The sequence below is a fragment of the Pleurodeles waltl genome, chromosome 3_1 (genome assembly GCF_031143425.1).
Source record: "Pleurodeles waltl isolate 20211129_DDA chromosome 3_1, aPleWal1.hap1.20221129, whole genome shotgun sequence".
In the NCBI taxonomy this organism is placed as follows: domain Eukaryota; kingdom Metazoa; phylum Chordata; class Amphibia; order Caudata; family Salamandridae; genus Pleurodeles; species Pleurodeles waltl.
Window position 1 is genome coordinate 1,679,226,233 of NC_090440.1, and position 14,995 is coordinate 1,679,241,227.

Below are 14,995 nucleotides of genomic sequence, written 5' to 3' on the forward strand. Positions count from 1 at the left end.
GTGCACTAAGAGTCTATATTAAGGTGCATTCACTGTAGGTTAGTATTTTAATGCTTGCGGTATAGACACACTAACCAGGATATAATCATTTAACCTGATTTTATATGTTTCCTTATGATGTTAAAGAATAGTTATCATTGAAACAATAGTGAATTTCTTGATGGATATGCTTTAAGTGTTATATGCTGATGTTCAACAGTTTGGTTCCCCATCATATTTATTGACATGCATTAACAAGTTATTTCACTTCTTACAATTTCTTGTCACATGAAATTAGACAAGATTTATTAATGATGAATTTATTATTGAAACGTTTACATGTGTTTTTTAACATGAATGAAGTGTGCCATTTTAATTCTGCTTTATGTTATTCATATTAAAGCCTGCTAGGTCCCAGTCTCATAGATTGTGAGAAAGCTCTCTTCTTTTTCCTGACTGTGTCATTTCTTTCAGATTTTGTTCACATGAAATGTTAGTTTGGAAATGGACCTGCTATTGCCTTATTCATGGAGGGCCTGAGAAAGTAACCTTGAGGATAGTACACAAAGAGACTGATCATGTGATGATTTGACTTATTCATAAATTGTTGCACAGTCGTACAGGAGGGCAAAGATGGATACCTTCCCATGATGGACCTGGGAACTTTCCTGGATGTTGCAGATGTCTGTACATATAGGGCCTGATTCTAACTTTGGAGGACGGTGTTAAACCGTCCCAAAAGTGGCGGATATACCACCTACCGTATTACGAGTCCATTATATCCTATGGAACTCGTAATACGGTAGGTGGTATATCCGCCACTTTTGGGACGGTTTAACACCGTCCTCCAAAGTTAGAATCAGGCCCATAGTGTTACCAATGAACAAATCATCATTCACTTTGGACTTTAATTTATTGTTTCCAGTTAGCCACAGTAGGAGAGACCCCTTGGACTTTGGGAGGTACAGACCTCTTTGCCCTTGGCCCGCACTTTCCCAATGCTTGCTGAGGAGACTACGATTTTTCTTGACCCACCAAAAGACTCTTGACCATACTTTTGAGATGTTTACACCTTCCCTTTTTACTTACTTATTTCCTTCTTTAATTAACTTCATTTTGCCCCAGATGTAATTTTCCTAAATTTCTTTTTTCCTTTGTTTTATTTTTTATTTTTTGTCTCCATGTTTTGTAGTCCAGCACATGCCACTTAGTGACTGGTAGTCTTTATAAGTTTTCCCATTGTTTGTCAGTTTCAGTTTGCACCAATGCTTAGATGGGTTGGACAAGTTTCATTTTCGAGAATCAAGTCTTGCTATTGATATTTTGCTTCACAGTTATTGAATGTTTAGTTTGTCTCATGTTAGTCCACCTAAACTGTTTCGGCCGTTTTGGTCACCCTATGATAATACTGCATCTCTACAGTTTGGTTTTGACAATTGTTTACATTAACGTATCAACTTGTAATAAACTCCTTCACTTTATTTCTGATTTGGGCTTTCATTGTGTGGAAAAAATTGGTCATACTGTAAATGTTAATGTTGACTGATTGTGTTGACAACCCCTCTTACCACCTGCTTAGGGTAAAAAAAATGTCAACCTCATTTAGAGCACACCTAAAATGCTCCACCAGTTCCCATACTTGGGGATTTACATTCATTCAATTTTCTGTCCATTTCTGGCCATTCTGCAGTTTGAGGTATACATTACTGTTCTACAGAAGACGTAGATATTGTTGTAATCCATTGCATTGCCATTGTATTTATATAGCACTTACAACCTTTGGTGAGGTGTCAAAGCACTTTTCGGTGAGTAGAACACTACTACGGAACCCAAAAGGGTTAGTAGTGGATTACTACAGGGAAATACAAGTTAATTTGATTGGTGGACAAATGAGTCTGTTAGTTGAATTGATAAGAATAATGGAGGGATAGATGGGGAAAGAATCTAGAAAGTGTGAATTTGGAGATTATAGTAGTAAGATGAGGTTTGGGATGAATAAAAGAAAAGATGAAGAAGAGAGTCTGTTGAAAGGGATTAGGGAAATCATAATAGTAAAACAAGGTTTGGTATGAGTCAAAGGAGAGATAGGAGAGGGAGAATTTAGTTGGGTTGTATGGTAGATCATGGTAGTAAATTGAGGTTAGGGGTGAGCCAGGAGAGATAGATATCAGAATGCTTATATATTTGATATAAAACCCCAGATACCACTGCAGATATTGATGGCTTTCTTATGCAGTATATGTGCGTATTGGTAGTTATATAGTGCAAAAAGAGCTGGGGACTGCTGTATTTATGGAGGCGTTCGGAGACGATACTAAATAATGTATACTAAGTGGCGAATTACATTCTTGAATTACACAATTACATCATGCCTAGGGGTTCTTCATCTGTTTGTCTCAGCTGGCTTCACATAACATAGGTAACCTAGTAGCGATTCAAGTATAATTATCTGTGAGACACAAACCTTTACATTTTTGCTTATTTGTGCTGCAATTGCACAAAATGAGATAGTGACGTGTGACAGGACTTATAAGTTTCCAGTGTTGTATACAATACTTGAAAAGTGTATTGACTTAACAATGACTTTTGCAATGAGATCCTATGTGCGAAGTGCCGGTGAAAGACTTAAAAGTAGAAAGCAGGTCAAATTGTTGATTTATCATGTTGCGGTTAATACTGTGCTGGATTACCATGTTTTTGTAACTCATGCTAACAAGACCAAGAAGAAAGATTTTCATTCTCTGTGGTGTATTTATTGTGTGCCCAGCTTCTAAAGAGATAACTACGAGGAAGATGACCTTGTGAGTTCCGCCCTGTAGGACGGAAAGTAGCAGTAAGCACTTACATATACTTTTGAACAAAATTTTCGGTTTAAATAGCCTGCCTAATGATACAGGGACCAAGCATAGGCTGACCCCCTTCTCACTCCATTGAACACCACAAAAGGTCGATAAGGTGTTGGTATTGAGGAGGGCGCGTTAGACACAGACCTGGTAGCTGGAGGAGGAGCTGAACCATGGAGTTGCAACATCAAGCCTGAACGTGCCACAAGGTATACATGGAGACACTTCATGACTTGGCGTATTGGCATATTACTAAATAACTGAAACTCACTCAACCAGGCTGTTAGGAAGCCGGTTACAACCAAAAGACACATGGGAATGTGTGACGAAATATGATTGGAGGATGTTTCACCTTTTCACTGATATGCATACTTTTTGCTGAGCTCACTAGAGCAGTGGTTCCCAAACTGTGGTCCGGGGACCCCTGGGAGCCCACGAAGCCTCCTCAGGGGCAATCATTTTGTGTTTCGCCACTGGCCTGGCCTCAATAAAAAAAAAAAATGGTTTGTTCATTATATGCCTGATGGCCAAGGACACTATAGTAGAACATACTGAGTAACAGTAACAGTACAGGAAAATAAAAAATTGTGAATACAATTTCCTTAAGTGTAAAACTTTATTTTGCAATTTATATCAGGCAAATGAACTGTGCATACCACAGACCCTGCTGGGCACAGACATGATTTTTATTTCAATGTAATCCTCCATGATGAACTGTTTAAGGATTCTACTTGCTGCTTTAGTATTTAGCATTCATATCTGACATTCTGAGAGCTCAATTTTGAAAATGTAACATAACAAATTTAATTCACCAGATTTTGGTGAGTGTAGCTGCTTCCTTATGCTTTAATGTGAATGACATATGTATTTCTCCATGACACTGATGAATCTATAGTTCAATGTATAAACGTTTCTCTTTACTTGCCTCGTGTTCTGATTTCATACACAATCATCCTGCACCAATCCGTCAGCCACACCTGGCATTTCACTGTTTATACTTCAGGCAAACAAAGGAGTGATTCCATTTTCTTGCTGCTGCTTAATTTTCGGAATTCGGGTAGGTGATCTGAAATATTTGTCTGAGGGTCTCCCTCACATCTGCAGTGCTTCTAATGAAGCGGAGAGGTTAGTTCACTGAAATCTCATGTTTCAATCACATGGGTGTAGTGGGCTGTCTATAGCGCCTTGATACAAGGACAGCACCTAGGAGTAGGGGGGATAGTGTGTAGAAGAAGCAGAGACTAGCTGGATTTTGTGTAACTTACAAGCATTGAACCAAAAGGATAAGAAGTGTTTGTGCATACTTCATTAGTGAAGCAAGACTGAAGCACATCGAGCTTCTTGGCACTAAGACCTTTCATAACTTAAAGAAGATGTACCATGAGAGTGGCAGAAGCTGGGAAAGTATCCTGGTTTCATAAACACAGTTTTGACATGCTCACTTAACATTGCTGCTTCATAGTTCATGAACAAATGTTAACAGGTCCATGCGCTGATCATGCTGTTTTGGCAAGAGGCATGCTTGGTAACCAGCCCCACCAACCTTCGAGAAAGAGCACAAAAGTGTGCATTGCGCAATGGGCAAAAGCATCTTCAAAGATAGGAGGCCTATGGAAAAATACAATAAGAGACAGGATATTCTCAAGCTATATGATTTTCAAATGGAGAGTTGCCAGTTTTTTACCTATGTGTATTGTGCAACTTGCATTTAGTTGAAAATGAGCTGCTCTTCCCTGGTGTGACTCACCTTGGGTCTGGATTGCTGAGTAAATGTACCTGTACAAACGCAACTTAAAGCAATGCAACGCAGAGCAATGAGAAAGGGAAGTATTTGATGCGTATTTTCATTTGCTGAAAATGCCTCCCTACTCCTCAAGCAATAGGCTATTGATTGTGCCTATTTTCACACTGAATCTTTCTATTATAATAAGGGCATGCTACCAAAACCTTTACATCAGGGTTTAGTGTAGTCTCTTGTGTTGAGTAAAGGTTGCTTGATCACAACTTTGTCCCAAGAACTCAGCGTTCAGGCTTCAAGGTGCCAACCATTATTGCCGGGTCGCATGAGTTTCTTAAAAACGAGTGCATCTCAGTTGGAAAGTTGGGCTCCCATCTAAGTTCCTAGGACCAATCTCAGAATACCCTTAGAGAGACCCTGAGTCTGATTCTAGACTCTTCTGCACACTCAGACAGACATCCAGTATTTCTGCAATAAGGACTGCTCAGACTAACTAAAAGTAGATTAAAACAGATTAAGTAATTTTCTCAGAATCACAGAATTGCCAGTCAAGTGTAGAAGACCGGATTTAATCAAGGTGCACAACTTATCTGCTTCGACACTATATCATATCTACCCATTCAAGCATAGATGAACTTGACTACCTATTGCATTTCACTGTGTCATTGTGTGATTGTGGATATACGAGGAATGTCCAGCTGCACAGTGAAACATTTTCGCCTGCACACCTGGACGGAATTTCTTGTTATAATTGTTTTTTAAATAAATACAGAGCTACAGAGAGGCCAAGTTAAGTCATTCCTCTGCAAAAAGCAGGATCAAATTTCAGTACCAAAATCAGGGTATTCCACAACATGCATTTTTCTTTTACAAACTGACATAGGCACCTTAGAAAGTGAAGCTAGTACTTCAGAGAGGATGTAATAAGTACCATGGAGTGTGAAATTCACTCATGCTTGCCGCATGTACAGACGTTGCATATGATTCCCAGCAGCACATTACACAGTTAGCCTATTTTGAGACTCGGTCGAAACAGGGTCTGCTGACTTTCAAATGCCTTTCACATCTTTGCTTTTAAAGATCCTCGTCATGAGGGTCTATTTAGCAAACTAGCATTCTAGCTCCCTAGCTGTCACTGTCTTCTTAAAAGCATGAATGTCAATCCACCAAAATGGCAGGGGTGGCAGAAGTGACATCACACGCCCTTTGACCTGTGATTAATTGCTGTTGCAGAAACTGTTGAACTCCTAAAGCTGTGAGGTATGGTGGCTGTCCCCTTCTTTATCAGGGCTCGGCACTCTGGAATTTGCAACCCATCTACCTGAGACTTGTAAAGAATCACCTCAAATTCAGGAAATCCTTGAAGGATGCACCTTTTCGCTGTGGCACTGAGATAATCTAGTTGGCCCATGAACAACTATTGACAATTTTATTTTAGTTCTACCGGTCAGATGCCTGTGGCCGGCCCACCCTGAAGAGCAGGGGTTTGGAGGTCTGCATGCTCAAATCTTTGACATAAGTATGAACTTTCTAGTGGTACTGCAACACGTCTCAATAGATGGCCAGACTGGGAGTCATTCCTGTAGATGGCATCTGTCTCTTGTCCATTTGCTCCCACATGGGTGCTCGGAGGCCAATAATTGGACAGTTAGTAGCACTTAACAAGAACCCTAAAATAAAATATTTATTTTCTCTCACATGGCATACATTTTATTATGTTTAAAAGGTATGATGCAGTACCAGTAAAACCTTGCTTAAATAACTGTTTTTTTTAAAGGCTAGTTTCTACCTTTCCAACATGCTTATAAACTGGTGGGCTCAAATTCTGAAGTTCTGACCATGGAATGCCATAGGTGCTTGGAATCAAACATATTCGACGTCACCTTTATATATACTTTCAATTTCGGTGGTACTCTATTAATCTACGCCAGAGATTTTAGAGGACTATTTAGAGAATTTCAGTTGTGAGTTCTGAAACATGTAGTCTTTAATTACTAAAACGTAAGTGAACAATAACATTGCACGAGTGTGCGAGATGGTGAAATAGCATGCACTGTCTCTCTGCCCACGTACATGAACTGTCACTCACCTGGCGGACCCCTTGGTGACCAAGGCCTCCCCCCTCTGTACAGCGCCTGTCGCGCAGTCCTTGATTTCTTTCTGCAGCTCCTCGTGCTTCGAAGCCAGGACAGGCAGACTCAGGCCCTCTGCGTTGAGGAGCTTTAGGTAAGCTTCAATGCCTCCAAGTTTATCAAATGCCTGCAAAAGGAGGGCACACGCATCAGCAATCACAATACCCGTGTGTTACCCAGTAATATGCCATTTATTTCATAAAGCAAAATGTGCCATCCATAGGGCATTACTTGGACTTATTGCTGAATGTCTGGTACTTTCATGGGACTTTCGGTGTGTGTGTGAGGTGTAATTGTTCCGTCTAAATAACCTTCAGGTTCCCTTCATATTCAGTTATTTTTATTTAATTTTGCCCTTCGACCCTTCCTCCGGGGATCACAATTCCGCATTTCCATTGTCACAGAAATGATTCCCGAATCAAGAACATTTTAACAACTCTTGCAATACTCCTGGCTTACTCCCGAATCGAAGAGTAAGCAACGACTACCCCGTGCTTTACTCCAGGAACTTAGTAGCAAGCCAGGGGTACTGCAAGGTCCATCATAACTTTAAAACTAAATAATTCCCAGAACTTAAGATACGTCGGGTACATGTTATGTTTTTACAGCGGCTCTCTGCCCACCAGGAGGAACCGCTCGCCAGCTGAGGTGGTCAGCTGCACTCCTGTGGATCAGTTACCGAAGCCTTACCCCAGGGCCATCAGTCCAACAGTGGCGTGGTACACCACGATACTGCAGGCTTGTCACACCCTAGCACACAATAGATGTCGGTTCTGCCCAAGTCTCTCCCTCCCTGAGGAAGGCTGTGCACCGCTCGCCTCAACCATTCTAGCAGGCCTGTGCAGTAACAGACTCGCATTTAGGCCACAGGTGGTGCGAGGGCCGCACGTGCTCTGTTTGTCAAGTTAGATGTCTGGCCGCTGCACAGGGGGCCCTGTGCATCCCTCGTAACTGCTCCCCGTTGGTGTTCCCCGAACGCGCGAGGCAGATAAATGAGTGAACGAGCTCTGGATTAACCCAGTGCCCACACAGACTGCGTTTCTTGGTACTCGACCAGCCCCGCCACAACCTTTTTTGTTTGTTTTTTACTATAAAAACAATCTTCCTCAACCTCATGAACATTATGAAGCTGGTGACTCTGTGAGAAAAATGTTTTTAATCCCCATTCATACAGGAGTTTACAAGTTCGCTTCTTGCCATTTAAAGACAATTTATATTCATCCTATGAATCCATGCTATTCAACTACCCACACTATTCATTTCATTTCAGTTGCTCATAACTAATGATTTATTCGACTGTATGCAGCGAAATGAATATGGTTTCACCTACAGAGCGCATGCTCTGTAAACAAAAACTACTGTTTATAAAAAGAACAAGTAAACATAGACACCATCATTACTTACTAATAACTACCATTCATTGGTTGGCTTCACTCTCGTTTCCTTTGTTCTTACTTGTCACTCCTCTTGTCAGCTGCTCACCTCCCCCTGCATTCTTCCCGGGGGTTTTGTCCCTGCCGTGGAGCATGAACCTAGCACAGCTTCCTGTTTGCGGCCAGTGTCCTTTCACTAGTCGTGTGCTGCTCCGGGTACTTTTATTCCCCACCCCTGCTCCTTCTCCCCTACCCCTCCTCCTGCAGCACACTGGTGTTGCTCCCCTACCTTCTTCATGCTGTCCATGGTTTCCCCACCCACTCACCCTCCTTCCTCGTGTTGCGTGCCCACCTCCCCCATGTGCCGTTTTTATACATGTTGCACAGCAGGGCTAGCTATTGTGCAACATGGCTTAAAGGGAAAAAAGGGCTGTGAGGCGGCCAAAGCTGGCCATGTCATAGCGCTTTTTTCACTTTAAGCCATGTTGCACAACAGCTGTTGCGCAACATTTCTAAAAACAAATTTGACAAAGCCAACACATCTTGCAAGGTTAACCCTATTGGTCTTGCCAATGCTTGTTAATCCAAGTATTTCCATTTTTATTGTGCATCAATATCCGTAACAAATTTGAAAATCGAGTTTCAATTAATGTTAACCTGATTTTCAGAGATACCCTTTGAGTTCTCTGGATATCATTTCAAAATAGAACTTATTTAAAAACATTCAATTTTGTTAAGCTATTCTAGCATAAGTTGTCTAGTCAACAAACACCAGAGCGCTCTGGGCCTTGTTGCACTAGAGCGAGTAGCACATGACTACGCTTTCAGACAAAGTGAATCAACTACGCGAAGGATAGCGTTGTGCGAACGCCACCCAGTGTTCACTCAAGAACATTTACGAAAGCACAAGCCGGCCGAAACGTTAGGAACCACCATAAGGCACTTCTGCTGAGGCCACCTCCCAGTTTCCAAACTATATACGCGTTTACGCTTTGCTAGCCTAGAGCGTTCTAAACATTTTACTCTTAATACCTACATGGACATTTATAACTCGTGTACTGAATACAGTTGGAAGTCTAATATTTGCAAACTGTTTTTTAATGCAGACAATTTGCAATATATAGTTAAACTGTGCAATGGAGCACACGTTTGTGATACTATTCTTCGTAAGCTTCTACTGGTAGCTAAAGCGAAGGTCTTGCACGCTTCTATGGGTCTCCCACTTAATATAACCATGTCAATTATTTGTAGGGAAATTGTTCTGTTAGATGACTAACGGCATGTTTTCAATACTAGTCTTGATTTACAGGGAGAGAGTTACTACATCGCTTCCAGCGGAAGAACAGAAGGAATTATTCACAGACAGCAATATCAGGTTTGGTAGACAATCTTCAACCTTCTCACATATTCCCAGTATCAAGAATATATTTTAATATCGTTCCACCGAAGCAGTTTTTAAATCATGGTGAACATGCGATAGCAAACACTGAGGGAGTTAATAGTCGTGCCTGTTTTTTAAGTGCATGTGCTTCTTCAGTGACTAGTAGGTTTGTGTGTAGTTGTGTGGATGAGTGAGTCATTGAAAGTGATGAGTCAATGGCTGGGTTGATAAGTAGGTATATAGAAGGACGAATAGGTGAGTGACGGTATGCGCAGAGGCACATTTCGCCGCGTCTGTTTAACAGGTAACATGATGCTATGTGAAAATCCCGTGTGTTATTTCTAAATTTTTCTCAAGCAATCTTTTATATACTACAGTCTATTACTACCACTTGTAGAATCATAGACACCCGAATTTGCTCTCCTCTCGTCAACAATAGATTCAATTCTATCTGGTGTCCTAGTCAGACGATATTCGCCCATTTGGTCGCCACATTTACCCTACCCCTAATTCTGGACCCATTAAACTCTACAGTGCATGCAAAAATCCCATTAAATAATGTAGCTGCTTTCATATATTCTGGCTATTACGTCCAGCGACATCAACTTCCCCTCTCCCCACAATTTGTTCATCAATTCATTTATCATAAAGGGACTTCTTGTACCTGGATCAACCAACAATTTTACATATTTTGAACCCACTATGGCCCACCAATTTCAGTTGCTCATAAGTAGTACATTCCCCAGTTGCTTACAACAAAATTACTTTTAAATCCCCGTATTTGCCTTTTTAAGATGCAAAATAGAGGACATTTGAAAATTAAGATTAATTTAAGGTATAGCTGTATACAGCTACCATTTGACCCACTTAAAAAGCATTGTTTTTTAAAAGGGCAAACATGTAGTGAGTGTCAATCACAAATGCAGCTACCACTTAACGGAGTCCTATTCAAGATAATTACGGATCATGGATATGACTCTTTAACACTGAACCTCCACATTATTGTCACTTTCCACTTCACCACTATCCCTTACTTATAACTTCAAATTCTCTACAGACTATATTATCTCATCTTCTTTGCTTTCCTCCTCAACAGGCAGGCAGGCTTTTTCCACCTCTTCTGAAATGTCCGATTCTGCAAAACTTTCTACATTTCTTTCCAACAATGCTGGACCAAGGCCCGCACAGGGTCGAAACACATAATTTATTTGCTGTAATAAATACAATTGAATAGCACTACTACTGTTTGGAGTAGTTTCACTAACACAAGGGAGGAAAGTTTTTTCAATACATATATTTACATATAGAAATAAATATGTATATATATATCTATATTCACTGAAAAAAACAAAGGATAAAATAAGATCGCTATAGTTAGGTGAATATGTCAGTGATGACATTAACGTTTTGAACTAAAAACACAAACATTCATTAGTTATAGCAAGCAAAACTCACATATTACATCATTAATGACATGTTGCAAGAGATCACTGATGACATTTCAGATCAACAGATTGCGCCCAACCAGAGGGAGCAGCATAAGTAGATGCTCCCTCCTGGCAAGAACAATTTGTGTTCTCTTTTTCTGCCAGCCTCAGGGCATGCAGGAAAAAAGAATACAAGTCTGCTCCCAACCAACGGGAGCAGTTTTAAAGCTCCCGCCTTCTGGGAGCATGCTATGAGTTTGTTCCCGTTTGGTGAGAGTTTTAAAAATGCTCTGCCAGGTGAAAGCAAATGGCGGTATAGCTGCCTACACTGATGCGGGCAGGGAAGCCGCTGAGTCCCGGGGATAGGCTCCGTAGGACATAGCAAGTGAGTGGCCCGGGGGGGGGTTGGTGCCCTGGCACCAATAAAGGCTTAGGGGGGAGGGGGCTGAACCCAAATGCAAGGCCCTGATTGGCTGGCCACAACCTGAAAAGAAAGTTGCAGCCACCATTCTGTTTCTCAGCTTGGCCCCCGGGAGAAGTTATAAATACATAATCATGTAAGGGCTCAGAATAGAGGTATCCTGGTCCCATAGGAAACATGGAGGGGCCTCAGAAGCCCCCCTTATGGCAAATAATTGCCCAACAATTTTTTTGGGCTGGTCCACAGATCCACAGATCTACCGTGGTGTACAGCCCAATCCTCAGTGTAAAATCACTAATGATCAGCAGATCTGTAGGCCAATGAAAAAAAAACATGCACCCACTCACATAGCAAAGCCTGCTGCACATGGTCAAAGGCCGTGCATGGCAGTGGTTGTTTTTATGTACTGTAATTATATATTACTTTGACATAAAAAAAACATAGACATTTTCTGAAAAAAACACAAAGGTTACAGGAATTTTATCCAGCTGAAATGTAACATTTTACTCTAAAACGACTAAATTTTACCAGTTAATAAAGGTAACTATAACTCACACCCTCAAAATGCATTGCTTATAACCTCATATATTACATCATTCACGACATGCTCTGTGACATCATTGATAACATCACTGATAGAATCTGAAATTACATCATTGATGATGCAACTTTGTGCACGGCCAAAGTTTTGTGTATGGCAGGAGGCTGGGCACCCAAGTGGGGCTAACAATAGGCCAGGTTCTATGGGTGAACCCATCACTGTGCATAGCCAAAAGTTGTGCTCAGTAGGGTAGTTGGGGGAATAGGATAAAAAAAAAAAAAAAACTCACTTTTAAAACTAAAGGATTAAATGACATTATAGTTAAATATGGTAATAAGATCTTCCCCTATGCTAGAAAAAAACCCTATAAATGCACTGAAAACACAAAGGTTGAAGTGACATTACAGTTAGGTATGGTAAGATGATCTCAGCTTATGTTAAACACACCCTAGAAAGTCACTGAAAAAACAAAGGTTAAAGTGATGCTATAGTTAAGTGTCAAAATAAGAAAAAAACCTGAATGTTTAAAAAACAAAAAAGCCCTGGAATTAATCATGTATAGTTTACTGAGCTAACTATAACTCTGGCACCCCACATGCTTTGCTTGTAACCTCACATATTACCTCACTTATGACGTGTTAAATGACATCATTGATGATATCTCAAATGGCATCATTGATGTCATCATACAATCATTGTGACTCCGTCCTATATAGTTTGTGGACTTGAGGTAACTCAACACTATGCACCTGAGGACAATTTTCGATTCACTTTAATGGGGTTACCCTCTTTACAAGGCCTGTGGTTTTTAGTCAAGAGGTTGACAGGTATACATTTGCCTCTCAGAAGACACCTTCTGGGAGGTCCTATCAACAGCCACAAGCCTTCAATGTTTATTAAAATATGCTACACATTTCCGAGATATGCACAGTGACATACATCCTTAAAGCCATGCTTACAACACCAGTGTGAGATAAACCACGTCTAAGAGGGACACCTCCACATTCTATCAACAATGCTTCAAAAATTTCAGCAAAGTTCTGGAAATAAAGATCCACATCTTTTAAACTTCTTTGTCACATATAATTTCTGTGTACCACTATATTGTAACTGTTTAACACAGACATGTTGCCAGATATCCACTGTTGGATAATGTATAGGCAACAACAACTTCAACCTTTCTCACATATTTTTGGAACAGACTTTGGCTCTAAACAAACTTTCAATTATAACTCTACAATCCCCATCAGGTGTGCATAGCCTTTATTTTGTTTAACTTGGAGTACCACTTCCACCTCAAACTTTGGTGCTTTATAAACAGTGTGCCATATACCTTTCAAAATGCACAATTACAGTTGCCTCCGAGACCTATACTGTTTCCATGCTGTGAATCCACATGTGCAAACTTAGTACTATTATGGTGTAAAACACTATTGAGTCATCAGTGATGTCATTTAACATATCAGGATTGATAAAATATGTAAGGCCACCTGCAGTGCATGCTGGGGTTGTAAATTATTTTAACTCAGTAAACTATAACTTGTGAATTTCAGTGTTTTTTTAATTACTAAACTTTAGTTAGTATCTTATTTCAATCAATTTAACCTTTGTTGTTTTCCATACATTTCTAGAGTTTTCTTTAATGCAAGCTAAGATCTTATTACTATCCCTAACAATTAGGTAACTTTAACGTTTTTTATTTACAGTGACTATATATATATTTATATATATATATAGATATATATATGTATATGTATATACATATATATATCCATATATATATATACATATATATGTATTACATCAAAAATTTAGCCGTGCACTCCACCAGGGTGAAAATAATTCTTGAATTTTATTTGAAACAAAAAAGAACAGAACAACGCGTTTCGACCGGATGGTCTTTGTCAAGTTCAACAAACAATTAACTAAGCAAGTTCCTTTTATAGTGGAATATATTAAACTCATATAGTGCATGCTGGGAGCTGTAGTTAAACAAATGTTACATAAATTAAATACAGATTTTCAAAATTACGTGATTTTACAAACAATCTATTCATGGTGAAAATACAATCATAATTAAATTTCCATATTCTTTTATTTTTTATTTTTAAAGTTAAATATCTTGCAAACTTACTTCATTTATATATAATTTCAATCTCATATTTCCCCTGTTACCTTCATTAACTCTATACTGATATTTTAACTCAATTGTTCTAGTAATACTATTATAAAAATGTTTTATTATTGTTTAACTAGTTTCATATAAATTAGAACTTGCTCTAAAAACAAAAGAGATCAAATTTAATTTGTGTCCAATGCTCACAATGATGATTTCGGATAGTTGTTATTTAGGAGTTTAGCCGATCAGAGATTTCACTGTCACAGTTCATGTAGGCTGCTTAAGTTATGTATTCATAAATGAACATAAAGTTCCTCATCATTATTCATCCCTAAAGGGGCCTTAGTTTTCATTCGAATTATGAACTTCGATTCTAATTGTCTTAACTTTCTAACTCGGTCCCCTCCCCTTTCATGATCTGGGATGTGATCTATACCATAATATCTCAGTGTCCTTCAATCATTCGATGTATGTGTCTGTAAATGTCTATTAAAAACACTTTCCAGGTGCTTTCTAACGGCAGTTACATTGTTCTTAACAGAGAACGCTGCTGTGGCATGCGTGCCGGAATAGTTTACATCGTCGTTGTCAACAAGGCCGTTACGTGCTGTGGGAATGTGTTGTTTCCCCCCACTCAAATTAGGGAGGTAGCGGACATCTGGCCTCATATTGCTACTTCCAAGGTTGATTTCGACAAGTTGAGTCGGCTAAAAGCTTTATTGTTTCAAAAGCATGTGGCCCTTACATCTGCTAGCGAGACCTACGCACTTCAGGTGACAAGGTCATCGGCGGAGATACAGTCCCTTTTGAATACTAACTTTCCGACTCACTTCGGTGAACTTGTGGGACGTATTTTTAATGCATCCAGCACCGCTGGTATTGCAAATTTTTTCAAAGTCGTTGGTGTTGGTTTTGCTCATACCTTCTCTTCCATATTCGGTTTGATACCTTCGGCTATACATTCTATTTTCGGAAGCATTTTTGGGGGTTTCCCGATTACTTTGGCTTTATTGGCTGGAGTCTTGCTGTTGTTGCTCGAAG

At 39.8% G+C, this 14,995-nt stretch overlaps 1 protein-coding gene across 4 annotated transcripts in view; it reads right to left on the reverse strand.

The window, feature by feature from the left end:
* CCDC141 (coiled-coil domain containing 141) overlaps positions 1-14,995 on the reverse strand; it is a 646,235-nt gene that overhangs the window by 333,481 nt on the left and 297,759 nt on the right. For all 4 annotated transcript variants that reach the window (XM_069225437.1, XM_069225436.1, XM_069225434.1 and 1 more), the window contains exon 9: positions 6,650-6,819. In XM_069225437.1, coding sequence (XP_069081538.1) covers positions 6,650-6,819 — 170 coding nt within the window. The remainder of the gene's footprint in view (positions 1-6,649; positions 6,820-14,995) is intronic.